This window comes from Rhincodon typus, chromosome 31 (genome assembly GCF_021869965.1).
Source record: "Rhincodon typus isolate 14 chromosome 31, sRhiTyp1.1, whole genome shotgun sequence".
In the NCBI taxonomy this organism is placed as follows: Eukaryota; Metazoa; Chordata; class Chondrichthyes; order Orectolobiformes; family Rhincodontidae; genus Rhincodon; species Rhincodon typus.
Window position 1 is genome coordinate 21,068,301 of NC_063362.1, and position 24,174 is coordinate 21,092,474.

General features: G+C 41.8%; 1 protein-coding gene across 1 annotated transcript in view; it reads left to right on the forward strand.

Annotated features, from left to right (window-relative positions):
- Positions 1-24,174, forward strand: part of ano11 (anoctamin 11) — a 36,339-nt gene continuing 12,165 nt past the window's right edge. The window contains exons 1-14 of the mRNA XM_048614890.1: positions 1-186; positions 1,298-1,382; positions 2,765-2,946; positions 4,533-4,640; positions 5,135-5,271; positions 7,289-7,346; positions 8,842-8,952; positions 9,124-9,289; positions 10,073-10,163; positions 14,225-14,321; positions 15,606-15,749; positions 16,993-17,130; positions 18,556-18,654; positions 21,092-21,194. Coding sequence (XP_048470847.1) covers positions 1-186; positions 1,298-1,382; positions 2,765-2,946; positions 4,533-4,640; positions 5,135-5,271; positions 7,289-7,346; positions 8,842-8,952; positions 9,124-9,289; positions 10,073-10,163; positions 14,225-14,321; positions 15,606-15,749; positions 16,993-17,130; positions 18,556-18,654; positions 21,092-21,194 — 1,705 coding nt within the window. The remainder of the gene's footprint in view (positions 187-1,297; positions 1,383-2,764; positions 2,947-4,532; positions 4,641-5,134; positions 5,272-7,288; positions 7,347-8,841; positions 8,953-9,123; positions 9,290-10,072; positions 10,164-14,224; positions 14,322-15,605; positions 15,750-16,992; positions 17,131-18,555; positions 18,655-21,091; positions 21,195-24,174) is intronic.

Sequence of the window (24,174 nt, forward strand, 5' to 3'; positions counted from 1 at the left end):
ATGGTTTACAACGCAAAGGAATTGCAGACCAACATGAACATGCTGCATAAAGCTGAGTCTACCAGCCTTGAAGCCTTGCTTCTAAAGAACCAAGCCATTGTGTCCAAAACTACCTCTCTCAGCAGGTTCTGTTCTCTCAGCTCTCCATTGACAATGCCAAAAGATTGGCTAAAGGAAGAGATAAGGGTACGCTCAAGGTCACCTTAAAGCACACAGGCATTGTCACCAATGATTGGGAGGAGAAAGCTGCCAACCATTTGGCATGGCACTTCCTGATCCATCAAAGATCAAGTTCCTTCAACCAAGGCTCACTGAGTTGACTCCAAGGTGGAATGGCAGAGGAAAGAGAAGAAGCCATCCTGAGCTGTGACATTCACTTCCCCACACAGCAACATGCCCCACTGCAAAAAAACATACAGATTCAAAGGTCAAATGCTCAGTTATCCGAACACTGGTCTAGCTTAATAGATGTCATGCTCAACTTAAAGGAACCTCCACCAACATAGACATAGAAATCTAATTTGTTGAGCAAGAAGCAAAATTCAGAATGGAACAGAATAAAGCAACAAGATTGAGTTTCCTTGTCTACATTCCACTGCCACCTTTACCCAATCAATTTTTTTAATTCTGAAGGATGTGCATTGAAGTCTCACTCTGGGACCTGAGTGTAATCTAACTGACACTCTTATGTTGTGCTGAGAGGGTGCTGCTTGTCAGTCATTACTCTTTTTAGATGAGACAGCTTCAAAGGGATGTTAAATATTGTTCAGGACTATTCAAAGGAGAGCAGGGAGTTCTCTTAACATCCTGACTAACATTCCTCCCTCAAACACCAAAATAGTGATTCAAATTATTGCTGTTATGGGATCTTGCGATGTGCAAAATGACTGCATATTTTATTTGAACAGCGCAAGTAAATCAGTGTATCTGAAGCTGCTTGAGGTATTTCTGACAGATCTGATACACATGAGGGTAAGTTCAGAGAATAATGCAGTTTTATGGGATTCATATTTGATGTTTTTTGGATATTTTCATGATTTGGTCAAACTGGAGCCTTTGCCAGTTCTTGTTACAAATCTAACAACATCACCTTATATTTTCATGGCTTGCAAAACATCTCTCAGTGCTCCTAAGTTCAGGCAGATCAGACTCTAGCGGGGACTAGCAGAGATTGGGGTGGTTTAGGATGGTGGAGGAGTAGGACACTCCAACTGGAGCTCCTCCGCTCTTTCTGTTTATTTCCCATTTTCTTCTCTTTCTTCCCCTCTTTTTGGTGTTTTCCCCCTCTTGGTGGCAGGTCTCAGCCTGGTTTCTCAGCAGGTCTCAGCCTGGTCTCCCAGCAGCTTGTTGTGGGTCCCAGCCTGGTCTCTTTGTGGCTCATGGTGGGTGACTTGTAGCGAATCCCAGCCTGGTCCCGTGATGGTGTGATGACTCTCAGCCTGGTCTTTCAGTGGCTCGTGGCGGGTTTGCTTTGTACCTAAGTTTTTTTTTACTTAGGTGCCATGTGTGGCGACATTATACTTTTCACTGTACTCCTGTACTTGAGTACATAGAATCATAGAATCCCTACAGTATGGAAACAGGCCATTCAGCCCAACAAGTCCACATCGACCCGCCGAGGAGCATCTCACCCAGACCCATTCCCCTACCCCTGCATTTCCCTTGTCTAACCCACCTAACCTAAACATCCCTGGGCACTATGGGCAATTTAGCATGGCCAATCCACCTACCCCGCACATCTTTACACTGTGGGAGGAAACCGGAGCACCCGGAGGAAACCCATGCAGACACAGGGAGAATGTGCAAACTCCACACAGACAGTCGCCCGAGGGTAGAAGCGAACCCGGGTCCCTGGTGCTGTGAGGCAGCAGTGCTAACCACTGAGTCACCGTGCCGCCCCTAAGTACACGTGACAATAAAATCTAAAATCTAAATCTAGATGATAATGAAAGATGCAGTGAAGTAGATCAGTTAAGATGAGAAAGTTGAAGGGAGAGATTTTGTATGGAAGATTGAGTTTTAGAGAGACTTCCAGTATGTAGGGAAAAGATGGCTGAATGCTAGGCCACCGATGTAGTTGAGGGAGCAGTGCCTGCACAGTAAACCAGCAATGGAATAGGGGAGGACGCAGGAAAAGAAGTTGAGAAAGTTGCAATAGGGGCAGAGAAGAAGGGATAAACCTATAGGGAACTTTGAAGATGAGGAGTCTGAAGTCATTGTGATCAGGGCATGTGTAGCTAAAGGAGGTTAGCCAGGACAGAATTGGTAGAAAGTGGAATGTTGTGGAAGTGAAGCCCTGGATCAATTAGAGTTTATGAGGGATAAAACCTTGGAGGTTGGCAAATGGGATTGTGGAAGAGTTGAGCCTATTGAGGACAAAAGCTCAAGTAAGGGATTAGGTATTTTGGGGATTAGGTGGGAAGGTGTGAAAGTAGAAAATCTTGTGATGGATGCGATGTGGATGTGCACATGCACATGGCAAGTGCCAAATAGCTACAAGTCTTACTCAGCTAAATTCCAAAGATAAGATTTGTAAATCCCGTGGGATACTGTTAATAAATCTACAGGAATGCCATGGTAATACTGTTGGAGCATTGTCACTTAATTGTTACTGATGGCTGGATTCTGAAAAGTATTTGCCAGGTATTTCTTAGTACAGTCAGACAGTGTGGTCTTGCAACTGGTGCCTGGTTTATGGTTTATGTTCATCGCTGATAAGGAGCACATGTTAGCGTGTATCTGACTATGACTTTCTTCATTACAGATTTTGTGCTTGTTTGGGAGGTGAAAAAGAAAAGGTCAAAAAGGCAGAAAGTGAGGTCCACATATCAGGAAATGGAAAGAGAAGAAAAAGATACAACAAAAATGAACTTGTACAACAGACATGAAAAATGGAGAAAGAAATTTGTGAAAAATTTACAGAATGCAGGGCTTTTGATGGAGAAGGTGAGGGAATTCCTACCTGCAAGCAATATTCTGTTCCCACAAAAGGAAATTGTTCAGTGTCAGGAGATCAACAGGCAGTACTCTAGTTCTGGGTTGTTCAGCCCAAGGAGCCAATCTGAATCACTTTCTGATTTCAAACTGCTGAAGCAAACAAATTTGGAGCAGTAGTAGGCCATTCAGTCCCTTGAGACTGCTCTGCCATTTGATAAGATCATGGTTGATTTATTTACTCTACATTCCTATCTATCCCCAATAACATTTGACCCGGTTGCTTACCAGGAATCTATCTTCCCTTCTTCAAAATGTTCAGAAAGTTGGCTTCCACCAACTTTGAACAGGCAAGTGTCAAAGATTCACGACCCCAAGTGAGAACAAAATCTCATCTTTGAGTTAAAGGGGTGACCCTTCATTTTTAACTAGTGACCCCTCATCCTTGCTTCTCCCACAAGAAAAAACATTCTTTCCATGTCCACCCTGCCAAGACACCTCAGAATCTAATACTTTCAATATATTCAGTATCTAATACCTTGATGCCTTCTGATTTTAAAAAAAACCTTTTCTCAAGAGTCCCAACAGCAGAACCATCTGATCTCTCAGTGAGGAATAAAGTAAACTTATGACTGTGCCACCATAATTCAGGACAGGGAATGCAGTATTGCTGGGAGTGGAAGATACATTCTGTGAGCTACCAGATTACTCTGAAATAAAGTTGAGAATCTAGTTCAAAAGATATCTAAAGAGATTCAATTTGCAGTAACTTGTGCTAAATAAAACTTAATGCTTAGGATTTTAGTACTTTGGGTTTTTATTTCTAGATAGATTATATCGACCATGCCCTAATATTTAATAAAAATTGGAGTCATCTGGTGGGAATTTAAGTGTGACTCTCAAGTAAGTCCCTGATACTTTCTCCAGTCACATACTTGCAAATTATTGGATAAACTCAATGATCTCACAATCCAGGTGGGCAGAAGTGCTCAAAACAGATGGGCTGGAAAAGTTCTGATTCTCCATTCCATACTCTCCTTGAGTAGGTCAATAAACACAGGTCAGAGATTTAAAGTAATTGGTAAAGAACCAGAGGGAAAATGAAAAATATCTTCACACACAGTTGGAAATACAACCAGTTGAAAATGTGGTCGAATCAGATTCCATTGTAATTTTCAAAAGGCTAATAGATATGGTCTTGAAGAGGACTAATTTACAAAAAAAAGGGGAAAGCTCAGTTGTGGAGCTGAATTGGATAGCTCTTTCAAAAACCTAGCATAGATACATGGTGCCAAATGGTCTTCTCCTGTGCTATCCAATCTACTATTCTATTCAATGATTCTGAGCATAGCTCCCATTAAAATGTAAATTGTCAACTTTACCCTTATGATTACCTGCATACTTGGCCCAGGGTGTGTTACTGTGACAGGAATTGATGTCTGACACCCATTTGGAAACAGTTGTGAATGTTCTGTGATGGGCTGTCAGTGTGTGATGTGTATCTGAGTAAGGGAACATGATGCATGATGTTTTATATACCTTAGCTTACATCCATGTGGTTAATACTCTGTTGGTATCTCAATGTAATTATTTCCCAGGATGTAACTATCAGTGAGAAGAAGTGTATCCATTACCTGAAGCTGAGTGCCCCCTGGGATGTACTGGTGTATTATGCTGAAGAGTTGTCGCTGAGGGCTCCCCTACAGGTGTGTAAGGTCACGTTTATATCCCAAAAGTGCTTTCAATTGCTGACATTTCATAGATGCATTTTAGAAGAACACAGTGGGATCTGGAAATGAATCACATAGACCAGGAAATTGCCAAATTTAACCTATAGATTAAGTTGAGTTTGTTGATCTTACAAATAGGGTAATTTATGCAAAGTAATTACTATGCCTGCTAAAAACAGCAGATGTAGTTTTATAATCTATTTATTTATTTTCTTAATTTATCTTTGCCCACCCACACGTGTCAAATACATTGGTGTGGTTCCCAAGCTGCGTACTCTCCAAGGCTATAGCCTTTAGAACCCCTTTCATTTCCATCACTCTGTGCTTTCTGTGCTAGTTACCTCCTGCTTTTGTTTGGCAATCAGTCTTCTGTTTCGCATGTTTCAGTTATCCAGCTGCTGCATTATGTTTGCTTTCTGTGTGCATTTTGGCTGAGTCACCAACTCAATCTTTTTTTATTGTACTCACAGGCTCAGCCCAACCCCTGCATGAATACGTCTGAGGCAATCCTGAGAAAGCTCCGTATTCCCAACATAATGACTGAGAATGTTCCCAACAGGCCAGTGGATTATTACACCTGTCCTTTCCGTAAATCCAAGCTGGACAAGTAAGTCATCAGCAGGGCAGAGGGATGCTCCAAGTTTGAGGGAATTCCTATGTGTTGATGTCTGTGTGCATTGTGTAGCCTAAGGTGAATAGGGAAACTGCAGGAAGGAGCAATGACCACAGGGAGGTGGAATTCATTTATTGCTTACAGCAGCAAATATGTTTTCTAAAGTCTTTTCAGTCAAAGATTTATCAGGATAGCTCCACTTCCAGTGTAAGGGGAAAGTATTCTTGAGGTTATTACTTTGATAGATGTCCACTCTGGAATGCTACTATATTTCTCTTCATAGTGTACCTGTCACCCTACGGGGTTGTACACATTGCTATAGAATTATCACTTGGATTTGAAACTTGTAATGAGCTGCTAATATCAAATGTGCTATTGTGGACAGAATCCAAGTGAAATGTTATCACTTTTCTTTTGGAGATGGAGCCCATCCAAGTACGCTCTTCGATATCAGTGACTGGCTCTAGAACAGCTTGGGTAAAGCTTTAAGACTGGAATCAGTGCAGTTTATGCACTATGGAGACCATTCGGCTCATCATGTTTGTGTATGCTGAGAAAGATCTACTCAGCCTAATCCCACTTTCCAGCTCTTGGGTTACAGCCCTGTGGGTTACACATCTCAAGTGTCTATTCAAATACTCTTTAAATGTGTCATGTGTCTCTGCCTCCACCACTCTTGTTCAGTGATTCCAGACTTCCTGGGTTAAAAAAATCTCCTCAACTCTTTCTAACAATTATCTGAAATCTACCCACCTGATTATGTTCTCCCTGCAAAAGGAAACTTCCCACCTTTTTACACTTTCTAGGTCCCCTTCATACACCTAAATGGAAGTAAGGCCTTAATATGGACAAAAACATGGAGATGGACTAGCAGTCTTTGATTGTTTAGGCCAGTTTTTATCCCTTTGGCAGTTTTGCAAAGTGTGCTCACTGACATCTATAGAATAGCAATTTATTGTCGTGTGTATTTTTACAAAAACACAGTGAAAAGTTTTATAAGTCACCATACCACAGCACCTAAACTAATGACAGAAGTAATAAGTAAGAAGAAAAAAAGTGTAAAAATTCATCACAATTCAATTAATGGCTCCTGGGTTTGGGGTATGCTGGAAAACTGGGCCGAATCTGCCCCGCCACACCAAAACGAGACATCCATACTGGGACTAGACCTCCACACTGGGCCATTGGAAGACCTGGAAGCCACCTCAGAAACCAAGACGAGACCTCCATGCCAAGATGCAACCTCCATGCCAGGACTAGACTTTCATGCCAGGCTGCTGGAATATCTCCACGCGGGGACAAGACCATCATGCCAGGCTGAGACCGCCCCTCCTGGACAAGACTTCCACACCGGGAGACCACCCCACCAGGCACCAGGCCTATACTGCCATTCTGGGATGCTGGAAGCTACCTCATAATTGGGCCTGGGTTGGAAGAAGGTGCCTTCCGCCGAAGTTGTTAAAAGAAAGCAAGGTACCATAACAAATGGAAGCATTTTTAAAAAGTGTAGAAAGAAAAGAAAAGTAAAGCAGATGGAGTAGAAGAAATCTGGGCTCCTGGGCTGAAGAACTTGCATGTTGTGCTGCTATTCCACCACCATCTTGGAGTACTGTCAATGCACTGATGACCCTTACTCAGAAAGATAGAACCTGATTGATAATTTCAGATGATTGTGCAAGTTTGAAGGCTACGGGGGCTGAGAAAATGGCTCTGATCACTTTGGATGCTGTAACTTTGTTGATGTTAATGACCATTTTCCATTTGAGTTTTAGGGAAGTATGGTTAATCATTGCAACCAGACACTAGCTGTTAGCCAATAGGCTGCAGTTCAATCCTGCTTCTCCCTCCCCCAGTGGTCTTCTCATTTTTTTGTATCTATGAAGTAGAGGATGCCATGACATCCAATTTGAATTGGTGCTTTCCTCATGTATTGGTTTCAGTATTTTGTTTCAGACTTTGGTAACAGTTAGCACTTCAAGACAAAGTTACCTTTTCTTTTTTGTTGCTATAGGTTTTTGGGAAGCAGTAATCATGAGACATACTTTACTAACACACAGAGGCATCGGATTGTAAGTCTTGTTTTGAAATATGTGAACATAGATTTGCAAAGTATGTATGTAAGAGGTGTGAGCAGAGACATTTTTAGGAATGTGTCCAGCTCACTCACCCCAATAATCTAACAGATGGATGCTACCTTTTCACCACATCCTGCTATCCTTTTCTATCACATCAGTTATCTAATGAACGCACTTATATTCATCTTCCTTGGGAACTTTTTATTTGAGTTCTTTACCTGGTCCACCTTTGTCAGTCCCTTTCATTGAGACCATCTCAAAACTACTTGTCGTCTGCCAAAATTGGGGAGTGACGAGCTGAGCTTCCTTCAATCAGGATTCTTTTGTGGCTGGTATTTTTTCTTGTAAGAATAAATTTAAAATCATTGTTCTGGGAGTTGGGGGTCGGGGAGTAGAGTGCCCAAATTCCATAGTACTCCCATACCCCCGCTCCACTGAAATTCCACCCTTTCCCATAATTTTCTGAAAATGTGTAAGATGCTGGTGGTTTTCATAAATGATGTAATGAGGTCAGGAACTCAATTTCAGGTTAGCCTTCTGCCTCCTGGCTCGGGTGTGGGCTCCATGCAGAAGACCTGTTTCAGAGCTGAAAATGGGTCTAAAGGAATATCCTTCCTTTTGGTAAACACTGACTGAGCCCCTGTGTACTTGCAACATTTCAGGTTTATTCCTCAACTTCCTTTAAAACTTCCTATATATTAAATACTGTGTTGTAATTTTTCAGGGACATTGAATTGAACGGCATGAATAGTCAATTTGTGGAGAGGGAAAGAACTGAGGGATGGTGAGAAAGTGGATAGACATTGGGGATATTTTACTTGAGTAATCGTGTAGGATGATTTGTTAAAAAGAATGAGTCTACTGGTTGTTCCTCAAAATTTGTGTGATCCTGTCTATACAAGGAATGCGCAAGTGCATAAGACTATACTATTGTATTTCTTTGTGAAATTCATTTCAGCTTGAGTCAGGATGATAAAGAATAAGTAAGGCTGACAAAAAGCGCTGATTGAAATGTAACAATGCATTACTGAGCTGGTTGGAAGAGCTGGCAAAGGAGAGGATAGAGGGGTTTAGCGTGTGCATTAGAATGATTGGGCGCATAAATAAAACAGATTGGGAGCATAAATAAAACAGTGAGGTAATGATAAAGGGAATGGTCAGATTCTGAGCAGTTGGAAATGTGAGTACCGCCTGCAGATGTTTGGTGTTGGGGATATTTTACCTGAGTAACAGTGTAGGATGATTGGTTAGGGTCAGATATTAGGTCGTATTCCTGCTAGGGATGCTTTCTGGAGGTGTTGAATGGGTTATCAGGCAGGGTGGAGTAGTTTAGTATTTGAATAGAGAGTAAGGAAGGGAGGCAATGTGTCTGTGGAATATTTGAGAGGATTACATTGAGAAGTCTGTGGGGGGAATTTAGTAGGGGTATTGTTCTGGGGTGTGATGTGAATGTAGGCTTTGTGATTTACTGAAGCTTGCTGTGTTTCAGGTTTATGAAATTCTAGCCACAACAGTGTACGGGAAAAGGAAGAGAACACAAATTGGGATTGATCGCTTGCTAAATGAAAACATCTTTGCATCTGCTTTCCCACTCCATGAGGTAAGAGGCACTGGGATAATGAAGATGAATATTTTGTAAAAGTTGGTTCTATGAAATGTTGTAGACCGCAGCAAGTGGCCCTCTTTCTCTGTCTGTAATACCATGTATCTCAATGTCTCTTTGCAATACACATGTACTGACATTCACTGGTGTATCTTGTGCTGTCTGTAGGGCCCCTATGAATTACCAGAGTATGAAGTACCTCCAGAAAGTCTGAATCCAAGACAAAGTTTGTATAAGTATTGGGCTCGTTGGTCCCAGTGGTATAGATATCAACCACTTGATCACATCCGAGAGTACTTTGGAGAAAAGATTGCCATTTACTTTGCTTGGCTGGGTGAGTTCCTTGTTCAATGGTTCTTTGTGTGAAGAATAACTAGGAAACAATCAAGAGTTATGAATTTATAATAATGGGCTCAATTATGCTTTTTCTATGTCGTCTTTAAAGAGTCAGGCTTGTGATGGGTGAAATTTTAATGATAAGTATATTCAGGCCTGGTTCAACAGGTGTCACTTTAATTGGGGTTAAGAAAGACAGTTTAAGTCAAGTTAATATTTCTGTAACCATTCACTACAATTGGCTGTCAGGGATTGATTCTTTATGAAGCTAAGCATTACCAAATCTATCATCTATGTACATTCCCATAGATCTGTATGTCCATGGCAGCAGCATTTCAAAATTATTTGCATTTGGAGAGCAAGAAAAGTTGAAAGTTAAGGCGAGAGTAAAGTGAAAGTCAACTGGAACTTCTTCACCGAGGGGGAATGCTATTAAAATGGATGTGAGATAATAGATACAGGTTTGGAGAAAATGGCCTAAAACATATGGTGAAAATTGATTCCGAGATTTAGTGAGAAAAGATTGAAGGACAGGATGTGTTCTTTGTATCTAAGAGATTACATTGACCATTTTAATCTCTGGAATCGTTGTGACTTTTCCTGAAACCATTGGCAGATTTCATGTGTTGAAATAATGTGGAAAATGGTGCACCAAGTGTAAGTAGGTGGATTTCCTCTGGCTATCACCACCTTACAAAGTTTTGAGACTAAATAATAAGTTCTTGTGGAGTTTACTCAATTTTAAAAATGCACAGCAAAGCTTTTACTTCTTTCTTTGCAGGTTTTTACACAACTTGGCTTCTCCCTGCTGCTATAGTTGGGACATTAGTCTTCATCTCTGGGCTAATGTCAATGAATACAAGCAAACCAGCGTAAGTCAATGAGTTGTGAGAACAACACAACTATAGTTACCTATCAAAACCACCTCTATTCGGATAGGAGACACTGGATTTTTAAATTTGTTCCTTGAACATGAAATGGGAAGGAAAACGTGGGAACCTTTAAGTGTCCAAGAGTTGAGAAGGGTGGGGGCATTTTTGAATGACTTTTTTCACAATAATTTCTCTAACAAAAGATTACTTTCCATAATCCAATATCCAGAGTCTTTGGGAGCTCTGTGAATTCATGAGAATGATTAGTGTTGAATAACACCAGATAAAGCCCAGGCAAAATTGCAGTCAAAGTAATGATGGAAATGTGCATCCAAGATTGTTGAGAGATGCAAATAGGGTAGACAGAGATTGAATATGAAAGTGACAGAAGAAAACAAATCTCATGCAAATTCCAAAGTCAAAAGCTAGGTACTATAATTTTACTTGTTAATTAGATAAATATTAGGATTGATTCTGACGGAACAGACGGGCTGATTAGTTCAATTGTCTTGAAAACAAAGTTCTGGAGAAATTCAGCATGACAGGTAGCAGCTGTGAACTGAGAAACAGATTTAATGTTTTGTTCTGAAGAAGAATCACATTGGACCTGCAACTCTGTTTCTCTTTCCACAGGTGCTGTGAGGCCTGCTGAGTTTCTCCAGAACTTTGTTTTTTTAAAATTTCAGATCGCTAGTATTTTTACTTTAACTCAGCTGACTAGAATGAGGTGAAGGATGATACCAACAGCATGGGTTCAATTGCATACCAATGTGCTCATTTGTGGACATGAGTCTCCTTGCCTTGCCCACACTTTATGTAGAGTAGTGTCCCTCAAGATGTATAATCAGTTGTCACATATGTTTCCAGATATATGACTACTTATTGTCAAGATATGTATTTGAATTGATGCGTGATGGTAGAATGATGGATTTTGTGCATGAATATTTTTATAAAGCTAGTGATAAAATTCCTCAAAGCTTGATGCAATCTCATGGGATTGAGAAGGATATTAGATTTGGTAAATGGTGAGCTGGTTAGCTCAGTTGGTTAGATGATTAACATGTGTTTCAGAATAATAGAAATAGCACAAAATTTGGCCCTATCCTGCCTGAGATAAGCTTGGATCCTGCCTCCCCACCCGGCCCTGAGTAACTCACAGCTTAAACCATGGTTTGTAACCCTCAAATACTTGAGGTTGCTACCTGGAGAAGAAAAAGAAGAAATGTTATTAATTAACTAATGAATTGAAAACATAAATGAGCTGTCAAACGCAGCCAGTATTTGTTATTGGGCATTGGAAAGTGGGGCATATTAACTTGTAAAATGAGCAAACATGATACAACCATAACGGTTGTTTAATTCAATATAAAGTGTCAGAGATTCAGGTGTACTGAATCATATATTGAAAACCTTGGAACAATTTTAGGTCAGTAGAATAAGAATGTAAGAAAGCAATGCCTGCTAACAAAGTGGACAAATTCATTGCTTGAAACAGTCAAACATAGCAAGAGAACCTAAAATCTGATTCTCAGTTTCTAAATTAAGTAGCTGCATTAAGAGCAGAAAAAGCATGTTACAATTGCCAAGGGCAGTGAATATCAGACCTGATTTCTGCTCCTGATCAAATTAGAAAGTGTACGTGTATAGATATCAGCTGAGGACGGATTTAGATATGACTTAATGTCCATATAGTCAAGTAACCCACCCTCCCTTTTGTAGACAACAAGGTGCAGGGCTGGATGAACACAGCAGGCCAAGCAGCATCATAGGAGCAGAGAGGCTGACGTTTCGGGCCTAGACCCTTCATCAGAAAAGGGGGAGGGGAAGGGGGTTTTGAAATAAATAGGGAGAGAGTGGGAGGCGGATAGAAGAGGGATAGAGGAGAGGATAGGTGGAGAGGAAACAAACAGGTCGAAGAGGCGGGGATGGAGCCAGGAAAGGTGAGTCTAGGTAGGGAGTTAGGAAGGGGATAGGTCAGTCCAGGGAGGACGGACAGGTCAGGGGGGCGGGATGAGGTTGGTCGGTAGGAGATGGAGGTGTGGCTTGAGGTGGGAGGAGGGGATAGGTGGGAGGAAGAACAGGTTAGGGAGGCAGGGACGAGCTGGACTGGTTTTGGGATGTGGTGGGGGGAGGGGAGATTTTGAAACTTGTGAAATCCACATTGATACCATTGGGCTGCAGGGTTCCCAAGCGGAATATGAGTTGCTGTTCCTGCAACCTTCGGGTGGCATCGTTGTGGCACTGCAGGAGGCCCAGGATGGACATGTCGTCTGAGGAATGGGAGGGGGAGTTGAAATGGTTCGCGACTGGGAGGTGCAGTTGTTTATTGCGAACCGAGCGTAGGTGTTCTGCAAAGCGGTCCCCGAGCCTCCGCTTGGTTTCCCCGATGTAGAGGAAGCCACACCGGGTACAGCGGATGCAGTATACCACATTGGCAGATGTGCAGGTGAACATCTGCTTGATGTGGAAAGTCTTCTTGGGGCCTGGGATGGGGGTGAGGGAGGAGGTATGGGGGCAGGTGTAGCACTTCCTGCGGTTGCAGGGAAAAGTGCCAGGTGTGGTGGAGCTGGAGGGGAGTGTGGAGCGGACAAGGGAGTCACGGAGAGAGTTGTCCCTCCGGAAAGCAGATAAGGGTGGGGAGGGAAAGATGTCTTTGGTGGTGGGGTCGGATTGCAGATGGCGGAAGTGTCGGAGGATGATGCGTTGGATCCGGAGGTTGGTGGGGTGGTACGTGAGGACGAGGGGGATTCTTTTTTGGTTCTTATTGTGTGGACGGGGTGTGAGGGATGAATTGCGGGAGATGTGGGAGACACGGTTGAGGGCGTTCTCGACCACTGAGGGGGGAAGTTACGGTCCTTGAAAAACGAGGACAACTGAGATGTACGGGAGTGGAATGCCTCATCCTGGGAGCAGATGCGCAGGAGGCGAAGGAATTGGGAATAGGGGATAGCATTTTTGCAGGAAGGTGGGTGGGAGGAGGAGTATTCTAGGTAGCTGTGGGAGTCGGTGGGCTTGAAATGAATATCGGTTTCGAGGTGGTTGCCCGATATGGAGACAGAGAGGTCCAGGAAGGGGAGAGAGGTGTTAGAGATGGTCCAGGTAAACTTAAGGTTGGGGTGGAAGGTGTTAGTGAAGTGTATGAACTGTTCGAGCTCCTCGTGGGAGCACGAGGCGGCACCGATACAGTCATCAATGTAACGGAGGAAGAGGTGGGGTTTAGGGCCGGTGTAGGTACGGAAGAGGGATTGTTCCACGTAACCTACAAAGAGGCAGGCGTAGCTTGGGCCCATGCGGGTACCCATGGCTACCCCCTTTGTCTGTAGGAAGTGGGAGGAATTGAAAGAGAAGTTGTTGAGTGTGAGGACGAGTTCGGCTAAGCGGATGAGGGTATCAGTGGAGGGGGACTGGTCGGGCCTGCGGGACAGGAAGAAGCGGAGGGCCTTAAGGCCATCTGCATGGGGAATGCAGGTGTAGAGGGACTGGACGTCCATGGTAAAGATGAGGTGTTGGGGACCGGGGAATTGGAAGTTCTGGAGGAGGTGGAGGGCGTGGGTGGTGTCACGGACATAGGTAGGGAGTTCCTTTTGTAGTGATTGTTATGAGGTCAGCCAGCTGGACATCATTGAATATGAGTCCCCTGATTGGAGCTGTTAATCTGGTCCGACCAGGGAAGTCTGGCTGACAGATAAAAGTGGAATGTCAGAATCTCTGACACTCTGGTAGCTGACTCAAAAGAGGCAGTATTAAAGTCAAGGACTGTTCATGTGTAAATAAGAGGTCACTTGGTGACAGGATACTGGCCTCTGTGCAGTTATTTCACCTTTTTAATTTTGTGCATGTCAATTGCTCATTTCAGTGAGGTGCCCATAAGTGGCTGCTTTGAAATTATGCACAATGTTGATTCGTTGTCTCTCGGCAAGTTTGGAAGAATGGGAAGATGAGGCTTTCAGCCCATTCACCATTTGCAGCTGATTAAGACCTGTGCCTTGATGCATGCAGTCTGAAAAAGGGAGAATGCACAGAGACTGGCACATTGATCAGTTTTGTTTTATATCTTGCAGAGAAGAGATTTGTAATAGCAGCAACCTGTATCTCATGTGCCCTCTCTGTGACACTTGTGATACCTGGAATATTTCAGAGATCTGTTCCATGGCTAAAGTAAGTCTTTTAAAGCTGTAATTATTATTTGGGTCTTATTTGTTTTTATATATTGGTACCTGTAGTTGTGTAATTATGTTTTGTGCCCTCATCAGGCCAATTGTATGTAGTATTTTGAATCCAAAAACCTTTAGTATTTTATTGATGTTCTGTAGGTCCTAGAACATTTCTAATCTGTTCCCATGCAGTATCTGCATTGTAGAAGTGCAAAAAGGGCAGATTGTTCCTTGAAGACAGTTTGGTGATGAATAAATTGTCCAGGTAAGATCAGCAGTAGGCCAGACAGCCCCTGAACTTGCTCTGCCATTCAGTGTCGTCATGGTCGATCTATGACCAAACTTCCTATAACAGCACAGGTTCTGTAGTGATTGTATGAAGTAAGCCAAGTGGACCTAATAGAATTCCCTGACTGGAGCTGTTAATCTGGTCCAATCAAGGATCCCAGGCTAACAGATATAAATAGGACAGTCAGCAGTTCTATTCACTCTGAGAGCTGGCTCTGAGGGAGCTGGATCAGTGTCAAGGACTTTTCATGTGTAAGTAAAGGGTGAGTTGGTGACAGGATACCGACCTTTGGAGTTATTTCAGGATCCCTCTCCAAAGACTGTTTAGGATGTGCTAGTTATTACCTAACATTGGAATTCTCTCTCTCTCACTCCATACCATGGAGAATAAAGGTGAATATGAAGGAGGTTTTTCATTCACTCTTCACTGCCCCCTTGCTTCATCAATGCAGATTTATAAATTCATTACAAATTGAAATTTTTTTTATACCCATTATTATATAGAAATCACTGTATAAAATCAGACCATTCAGTCTAGTTGATCTTAACTGGTGTTTATATACCTGATTCCACCCTGCCAACACTTGCTTCTCTTCGTTTCTATCTCATGTACATCTCTGGATCTTTACGCGTATGTTTTTTATCTCAGCTGCTACTTCTCATGGTGAATTCCACATTCTAATCACACTCTGAGTAAAAATGTTTCCCTAAATTTCTTATGGATTTTGTTAGTGACTATCTGATCTTTATGTTCGATTGATTCCCTCAACTATCTACCCTATCCAGTCCCTTTGTAATTTTAAAGATATTAGTTCGTTTGTCATTTTTTTCTAGCGAAAGGAGACCCAGTCTGTTCAGTCTTTCCTGATAGTTATAATCCCAAGTTAATTCATAGAACGTATTTCATAATAAGATCCATTTCTTAAGTAGTTATCCTCTTAATAGGAAAAGGCACAACTCTTTTTTGTGTTTGTTTTCTCATTACATCTGTTCCCTGCAGCTTGGTTACCTCTTTGACCATCCTGGCACAGTCTTCTTCAGCATCTTCATGTCTTTCTGGGCAGTGACCTTCTTGGAATACTGGAAACGGAAGAATGCTACTCTGGCACATCACTGGGATTCCGTGAACTTTGAGGAAGAGGAGGTGAGTCTGGAAGTAAAGAAAAATCTGCCAATTGATTCAACCTCTGTGTTCAGTCTGATCCTGCCTGGTTTAAGTCAAGATCCTTGAAAGCTTAGTCCTTCCTTCACGCACAAATCAGGTGGAATTTCAACATTTTTACTTATGATAAATTCTCAGATAACTTTTCATATTTTCTGAGATGTTTTGAGTGATGTAAAGCTGACATGAAAACCATCCCTGTGGAAGGATGGTGCACAATGCCTGTGGATAGTAATCTAATTAAAATTTTAAAAGTTGGGTAAAATCATAATAACTAGAAGGTGTGGATGACAACATTGTCCTCAGGAAATAGTTTATTTTCTGAGTGTCCATAAACAGACGATGTACCCTGGGCCTGTCCATTTACTCAGATTGACACTGAGAATTGCATCCTCGAGTTGCTAATCCAACCTCCAAGTGTAATGAACATGACCCCCAGATGTTCAGAGCCTTTCCAATCCAACCAAGTAGAAGCTATTCAATGACACCAAGCAAGCAATGAGGGTAAAATGACCCGATTTGTGAAATTTGTCAATGTATAATATGCCTTGCAAGAATAGGAAATTATTCAACTGTGTCCAGAAGCTATGGTACTGATATATTGAGTGAGAATGAGAGGCTGTTGTTTGTTTGCATGACTCAAAACACCAATGTTTTCAATATAGAAAAAGAGTGATGGGTGCTCGAGCTATCTCTCATGTATCTATACGAGCCTTCGGCCCAGGAATAGGAAATTTGGCACTTTGAATCTGCTCCACCATTCAATAAAATCCTTGCTTTGATCATGGCCCCAACTTCACCTTCCTGCCTATCTGTAATAACCTTTTGACTCACTTATTTGTAAAGCTAGTGAAGAATTTATGTATCTTTGTCTTAAAAACACTCAATGCCCTATCCTCTATGCTGTTTAGGGAAGAGAGTTCCAAAGGTTCACAACCTCAGATTAAACATTTCTCCTCAATTGGAAAGCAGATGCGTGATTTCGGTTAGTTACTGTTTGGATTTGTTCTATTCAGAAACGTCCTGCATTCAACTGTCAAGATTTGGGCAACTGTTAACACTAGCTAATGCCCAATACCAGTAGTTGAACCATTCTTTTTATTGTTTGTATGCAATAATAACACTGAGGTACTAATAATGGTAAAATGAAGATTTTTGACACCAGACATCAGAGTTAAGGCAAGCATTCAGATCTACTCTGTACCAGTAACTGCTTTTCCTGCAGGAACGTCCCAGACCTGAGTTTGCTGCAAGGGCACCAATGATGGAACAGAATCCAGTCACTGGAATCAAGGAACCATATTTCCCTGAGAAAGACCGCCTATCCCGAATCATCACAGGATCGATGGTTATCATAATTATGGTGAGAGGACATATGTTACCAGAAAGAATGGACCTTTCAGTGATCCTGACTCTTAGAACTTGGGCCCCAGACTCAGATTCGTGGGCAGTTGTTTAAAAGCCAGGAATTATGATTTTCCTTTTGAACTACAGCCCTCCTTCAGTCACTGGGAGTGTCTGCACAGAAACATGGACAGGAAAACAAGCAATTAACTTGCAAAGAGAACAACTGGCTGTCCATACTGTCATTCCAAACATATTTCAACTGTAGGTCTAGCAGAGATGAATTTTCCTGAACTGCAGCAACAGTGGCAGTTCACACCACTTAACCCAAAGTTGGGAGTGGCACAGGATCAGCATGTGAATTAAATGTCTTAACTGACACTCACCTCAAAATACTAATAATACTATGCTTGGAATGTGAAAATGAAGATTAGAACAAATTTAAATATACACTTAAAAGGGAATTACTTATCTTTTTTTTGCACCACATTCACTGTATTGTTGAACATTGTGCCTGTTGTGATGGTTTCTAATATCCAACAGACAGGGTCCTACACAAAAGATGAGTGATCTGACCTATCAGTTCTTGTCAAGTCCAAGACTACATTAGGCATAGGACAGATTTTATATTGTGTTTCTGCTTTTGGGAAAGAAAATTCTTGATTTAAGGGAAGGGTAATGGGTTGTCTTTCTCTGAGATGCTGAGTGATATTGGTTTATGCTGGTTTAAGGGGATATTTTATTCTTTATTCTTTTGTGGGATGTGGGCATCATTGACAAAGTAAATATTTGTTCCCAATTCCTAATTGCCCTCGAATTGTCTGGCTTTTGGAGGGCAGTTAAGAAGCAAGCATATTACCCATGAGTCCAGAGTTGCATGTAAGCCAGACTGAGTGAGGCTGGCAGATATGTTTCCCTTTAGTGGCCCAGATGGATTTTCACAACAGTCAACAATGGCTTCCTGGTCACCATTACTGAGGCTAGCTTTTAATTCTAGAATTTATTGATCTAATTTAAATTTCACCAATGCTCATGGCATGATTTGAACCCATGACCCCAGATCATTAGCCTAAATCTTTGGACTAGTCCAGTGTGGTTAACATTGCGTCACCAATTCTTATTGGTTTAGTGGGAAGTGTTGTTAATAGTTGCTTTTTTTAATTGATCTGGTATTTATTGCTTTAATAAATATGAGATACTAATAGTTATTTTTGTCCTCTGTTTAAATCCTCCCTTTTCGGCTTTTCAATTCTCTTCTCCACTCTTGTTTCTCATTCACGTTTGCATACTTCTTAACTTCTTCCCTGTCTTTGTTGTTCTTCTATGTGGTATCTCATTTCTTTATTTTATGTAACCTCCTCTCCTCCAAGCCATTCTTTCTTCTTCCTCGATTCTGCCTTCCATTATCGTTATTTCCATTTTGCATGTTTCCTGCCTGGCCCAGTTGTTTATAGTGATGATTTTCCTGGTGACCGTGATCATGTACCGTGGGATTATCAGTGTGATGATGTACCACACAGGCAACGCTATCCTAAAGACTCAGGTGAGAAAAGGATAACTAACCCTGTGTATTAACTGTTGTGTGCTATACAAAAATTATAAGAGCCAGTATGCATGTTCAGCTTTCCATGTACTTTAAGCTATGCTGTAGGAGTAAATATAATAATTTACCTTTTTGCATTGTCCTTGACCGAGTGACCATGGCTCCCAACGGCACTAATTAACTGAATCACTTGGGTAACATTGAGAGCGTTTGAAAGTATTCTGTGCTAATCTTCTGACACTCTGGCAAAAACACATAATTGGATTAATGCACTGTGCATTTAACAATGCAGCAAGTGACTAGGTGTGTGATAGGATAGTGTAAGAAGAGTTTCATTTTGATAGAAGATTAGAGAGAGAGGGTAATTGTGTATCTAATTTATGGTGTACCTAATCAGAACATGGCCAAGTTTGACACTGGGTATTTAAAATACAAAATGCTGCATTTTCTCAGCATTAACGGCAGCAACAGCTTGCACTCGGCATTTCAGATTAACAATATCTCATTCAGCAGCTATTTTCATTATGCTAATCAGTAGAAAGTGAGAAATTTGGAAAGATGATTGATGAAATGGATTTTGAGGTTTTTTTTAAAATGTGGAACATAGAACATAGAACATAGAACATGGCCTGTACTGTGCTGTACAGTTCTCTTTGGCCCACGATGTTATGCTGAACTTTTACCCTAAAACCTAAGGTCTATCTAACCTCCACCTCTACCTTATACTATCATCCATATGCCTACCTAATAGCCGCTTAAATGCCCCTAATGAGGCCAACTCCACTACCCTCTCTGGCAATGCATTCCACGGCCCTACCACTCTCTGAGTAAAGAACCTACCTCTGACGCATCCCCTATATCTACCTCCACTCACTTTAAAACTATGCCCCCTCGTACCAGCTACCTCCACCCTAGGAAAAAGTCTCTGGCTATCCACTCTATCTATACCTCTGATTATTTTGTACACCTCTATCAAGTCACCTCTCATCCTTCGTCGTTCTAAAGAGAAAAGCCCTAGCTCTCTCAACCTTTCCTTATAAGACCTTCCCTCCATTCTAGGCAGCATCCTGGTAAATCTCCTCTGCACGTTTTCCAACGCTTCCACATCTTTCCTGTAATGAGGCGACCAGAACTGGACACAATACTCCAGATGTGGCTGAACCAGGGTTTTGTATAGCTGGAGCATAACTTCACGGCTCTTGAACTCAATCCCTCTATTAATGAAAGCTAACACACCATATGCCTTCTTAACAACTTTATCCACCTGGGTGGCAGCTTTCAGGGAACTGTGGACATGATCCCCAAGATCCCTCTGCTCCTCCACACTGCCAAGAATCTTTCCGTTAACCCTGTATTCTGCTTTCAAATTTGTTCTTCCAAAATGAATCACCTCACACTTTTCAGGGTTAAACTCTATCTGCCACTTCTCAGCCCAGCTCTCCATCTTATCAATGTCCCTTTGTAACCTAGAACAGCCCTCCGCACTATCCACAACTCGACCCACCTTCGTATCATCCGTGAACTTACTCATCCAACCTTCCACTCCTACATCCAAATCATTTACAAAAATCACAAATAGAAGAGGACCCAGAACAGATCCTTGTGGTACACCACTCGTAACTGAGCACCATGTTGAATATTTTCCGTCCACTACCACCCTTTGTCTTCTAAGGGTCAGCCAATTCTGAATCCAGTGGAGTTGGAGACAAAAAGATATATGCAAGCCTTGGGTAGCTGAAGAATGCCATTGCCTGTGGTTTGGCAAAGAGAAGGAAGATGCACAGAAAGTCAGAAGCACAGTGCTCACCGGGAAACAGGATTACAGGAGATTTCAGATATACAATGGGATAAGGGATTGGCAATGAACAGCTTTTAAAGAGGTTCACAAATTGAAAGATTTGGATAACAGTGGGCATGGGCTACCTTGAATGAGAAAGTTGTATGGTCAAGCCAGTGGACACTAGGAATGGCCCTGCCTTTGGGTAAAATACATAGCTCCAATATTGAACACACAGATCAGTGGAGAACTGGTTGAAGATTAATCTCTTTAAGTGGTCACTAAATTTAATTTAAATATATAACTACTCTGATGTGTGTAAAATGGTTTGCAATCTAGATCATCCTTGCTAATATTAAATGTCACCTTTGACATTTCCCCACTGATGGCAATTCTGGAACCATTTCTTTGGTGTGGGGCGAGGATGTCTTCAAATATTGCAGCCGATATAGGTGCTGGTTAATCCACTGCACAGCCCCTCATGCACAACATTGAAATCTAATGCTCTCCTCTTCTGAACTTGCTTACTGATGTTGGACTACAGTTCCACAGGTGGCAGCTGCTTTCTGGGTCTTCATTCACCCGTCTGTTGCTCATATATGGTTCTAATATTAGATATGTTCTAATTGTACTCAGTGTATTGCAATTAATCCCTGACAGGCTGAAAACATAGCGAATATCAGCAGCTCCTTAGTAAACCTTATTCTCATCCTGCTCATGGGCCAGGTCTACACTTCGCTGGCAGAAAAACTCACCAGATGGGGTAAGGAAACTATCAGCTCAGTGCATTCAGAGTCTGTCCCCGTTTAGTGTAAATATGCTAATAGCTCTACCCCTTTATAAATATGGAATTGTAATAAGTCGGAGTAAGCCATTTGACCCATCGAATTCAGTCTGCCATTCAGCATGATTGTGGCTGATCCTTAATCTCAGTAGTATAGTCAAGCACTGTCACTGCAGCTGACTTAAAGAGATTTCTTTAATATGCAGATAATCTGCTACATTAGCCTAACAAACCATATTTATATTATAGCACTTGTACGCCAGGATGCCATCATTTTGCAGACTTGATGATCTACATAGGTAATTACATTGCATTCCATGCATGCTAAATAGCAAAAGCAATCCTGCCTCATCTCGCTAGGAATGGTTGGCGGTTAAATAACTGATGAAGGGGGAGGCTCCATGTCCTCAGTGGTGAGGACACCCAGCATGGTGAGTGGGAAAGCCTAGGTTTGCAACCTTTCCAACCAAAAATGCTGAGCAGATGATCTATTTAGGCCGCCTACTGAGATCCATGCTGTCCCAGAAGCCAATGTTGCAACTGACTCCACAAAACATCTGAGCACACTAAGCAAGTACTATAGGCCAAACAGTATCTTGGTTGTAGAGCTGAAGGCATTGCTGTCCAGATCTCTAGCCAAGTTGTTCCAGAACAGCTAGAACACTGGCATTCATTGTCCCAAGTGGGAAATTGACTATATATGTTCTGTCAATAAAAAGCAGGACAAGTCCATTTTGCCCAGTTAACTTCTCGAGAGTCTATTCTTGACTATCAATAAAATGATAAAGAGAAGTTGTCATTGACAGTATTATCAAGAGGTACTTACTCACCAATAACCTCCTCACTGATGCTTGATTTATGTACTGCCAGCATGACTTGGCTCCAGGCCTCATTTTAGCTTTGTAAAAGTAGACAAATCCTGGGATCTGATTTGGATGTTTCCCAGAACTTTATGGGAAGCTAGCCAATTGGATACAAAATTGGCTTGAAAGTAGGGAATGGCAGTGGTAGAGGGTTGTGTTTCGGACAGGAGGCCTGTGACCAGTTGTGTGCAGCAAGGATCAGTGCTGAGTCCACTACTTTTTGTCATTTATATAAATGATTTGGATCTGAATATAGGAGGTATAGTTAGCAAGTTTGCAGATGAGACCAAAGTTGGTGGTGGAGTGGACAGTGAAGGTTATCTCCGAGTACAACGGGACTTTGATCAGATGGGCCAAGGAGCCAAGGAGTGACAGATGGAGTTTAATTTAGAAAAATGAGGCATTGCATTTGCTAAGGCGAATCAGGATAGCACTTATACAGTTAATGGTAGGGCCCTGGGGAGTGTTGCCGAGCAAAGACACTTTAGGGTGTAGATGCATATTATCTTGAAAGTGGAGATGCATGTAGACAGGGTGGTGAAGAAGGCGTTCGGCACACTTGCCATCATTGGTCAGTGCATTGAGGTAAAGAAGTTGGGACATCATGTTGCATTGGTGAGTCTACTTTTAGAGTACTGTGTTCAATTCTGTTTTCCCTGGTATATATGTTGTTAAACTTGAAAGGGTTCAAAAAAGATTTACAAGGATGTTGCCGGGATTGGAAGGTTTGAGCAATAGTGAGAGGCTGAATAGCCTGGGGCATTTTCCCTGGAGTGTCGGAGGCTAAGGGGGCGACTTTATAGAGGTTTATAAAATCATGAGGGGCATGGATAAGGTGAATAGACCAGGCCTTTTTCCCAGGGTAGGAAAGTCCAAAGCTAGAGGGCATAGATCTAAGGTGAAAGGGAAAAGATTTGAAAAGTACCTGCAGGGCAACTTTTCACATAGAGGGTGGTGTGTGTATGGAACAAGCTGTGAGAGGAGGTGGTGCAGGGGGGTACAATGACAACATTTAAAAGGCATCTAGATGTGTATTTGAATAGGAAGGGTTTAGAGGGATATGGGCCAAGTGCTGGCAAATGGGACTAGAGCAGTTCAGAATATCTGGTTGGCGCAGATGAATTGGACTGAAGGGTCTATTTCCGTGTTGGATAACTCTATGACTATGTGGTCAAAAGAGCTGAATTCCAGAAGTAGCTGAGATTGACTGCATTTGGCATCAGGACAGTATTGAGACAAGTGGGACATCAAGGAGACCTAGTAAAGTCAAACTTTTCCCCAATTCCCAATGAAGTCCCCAGCACAGAGGGGGATGGTTCAGGTCATTGGAAGCCAATCATTTCAGGCTCAGAACATCATTGCAAGAGCGCTAGAGGGCAGTGCCCTTGGCCGAGACATCTTCAATTGCTTCACAGGATTGTTAACATTTAAGAAGTATTATGAATTTCCCAGTGATCAAATTATCACATTATAGGATTTCATATCTTAAGACTTCTACAGTAACAAGCTAACTACAATCAACACCAACTACACATTACTTAGTTGGCAGCTAATACACTAGACTGTGAAAAAGGTATTTTCCCGATTAACTAATTAACACAACCCAGAACCCTATGCTGCATTTTTACATTACACCACAATTTCAGCACATATGTTATCTTGTAGACAAAATTCCAAATGCCCCCTGGTTTTCTAACTGGATCCTTTCTCCAGTCAACTGAGTCTTCCATTGTCTTTAAAATTCCCTTCACTCAATCTCTGAAGCAGAACTGAACAGACTTCCAGAGCAAAGAATAGGAAATCCATTTTCACCATTCTGTGTTGTTTTTTTAATCTCAAAATAGTGTTTCCCTTTGAATGGAATAGCAGCAACAGTATTCAGTCTTCCTCTGCAGTTCTCGAAAAGATCAGTTTGTTCCTCTTTTGTCTCAAGATGCGGAGTTGGGCCTTGATTTCTGATATGGGTCTCTACCCCTTACAAACTAACTCACATGAATCTTCTCTGGGCAGAATTCAGTATGACTTTAGGATATTCTGTTTTATCTTTAATTGAAAGAGATATTTTAAAACTGAGCCATCTTATAAACTCTGGAATT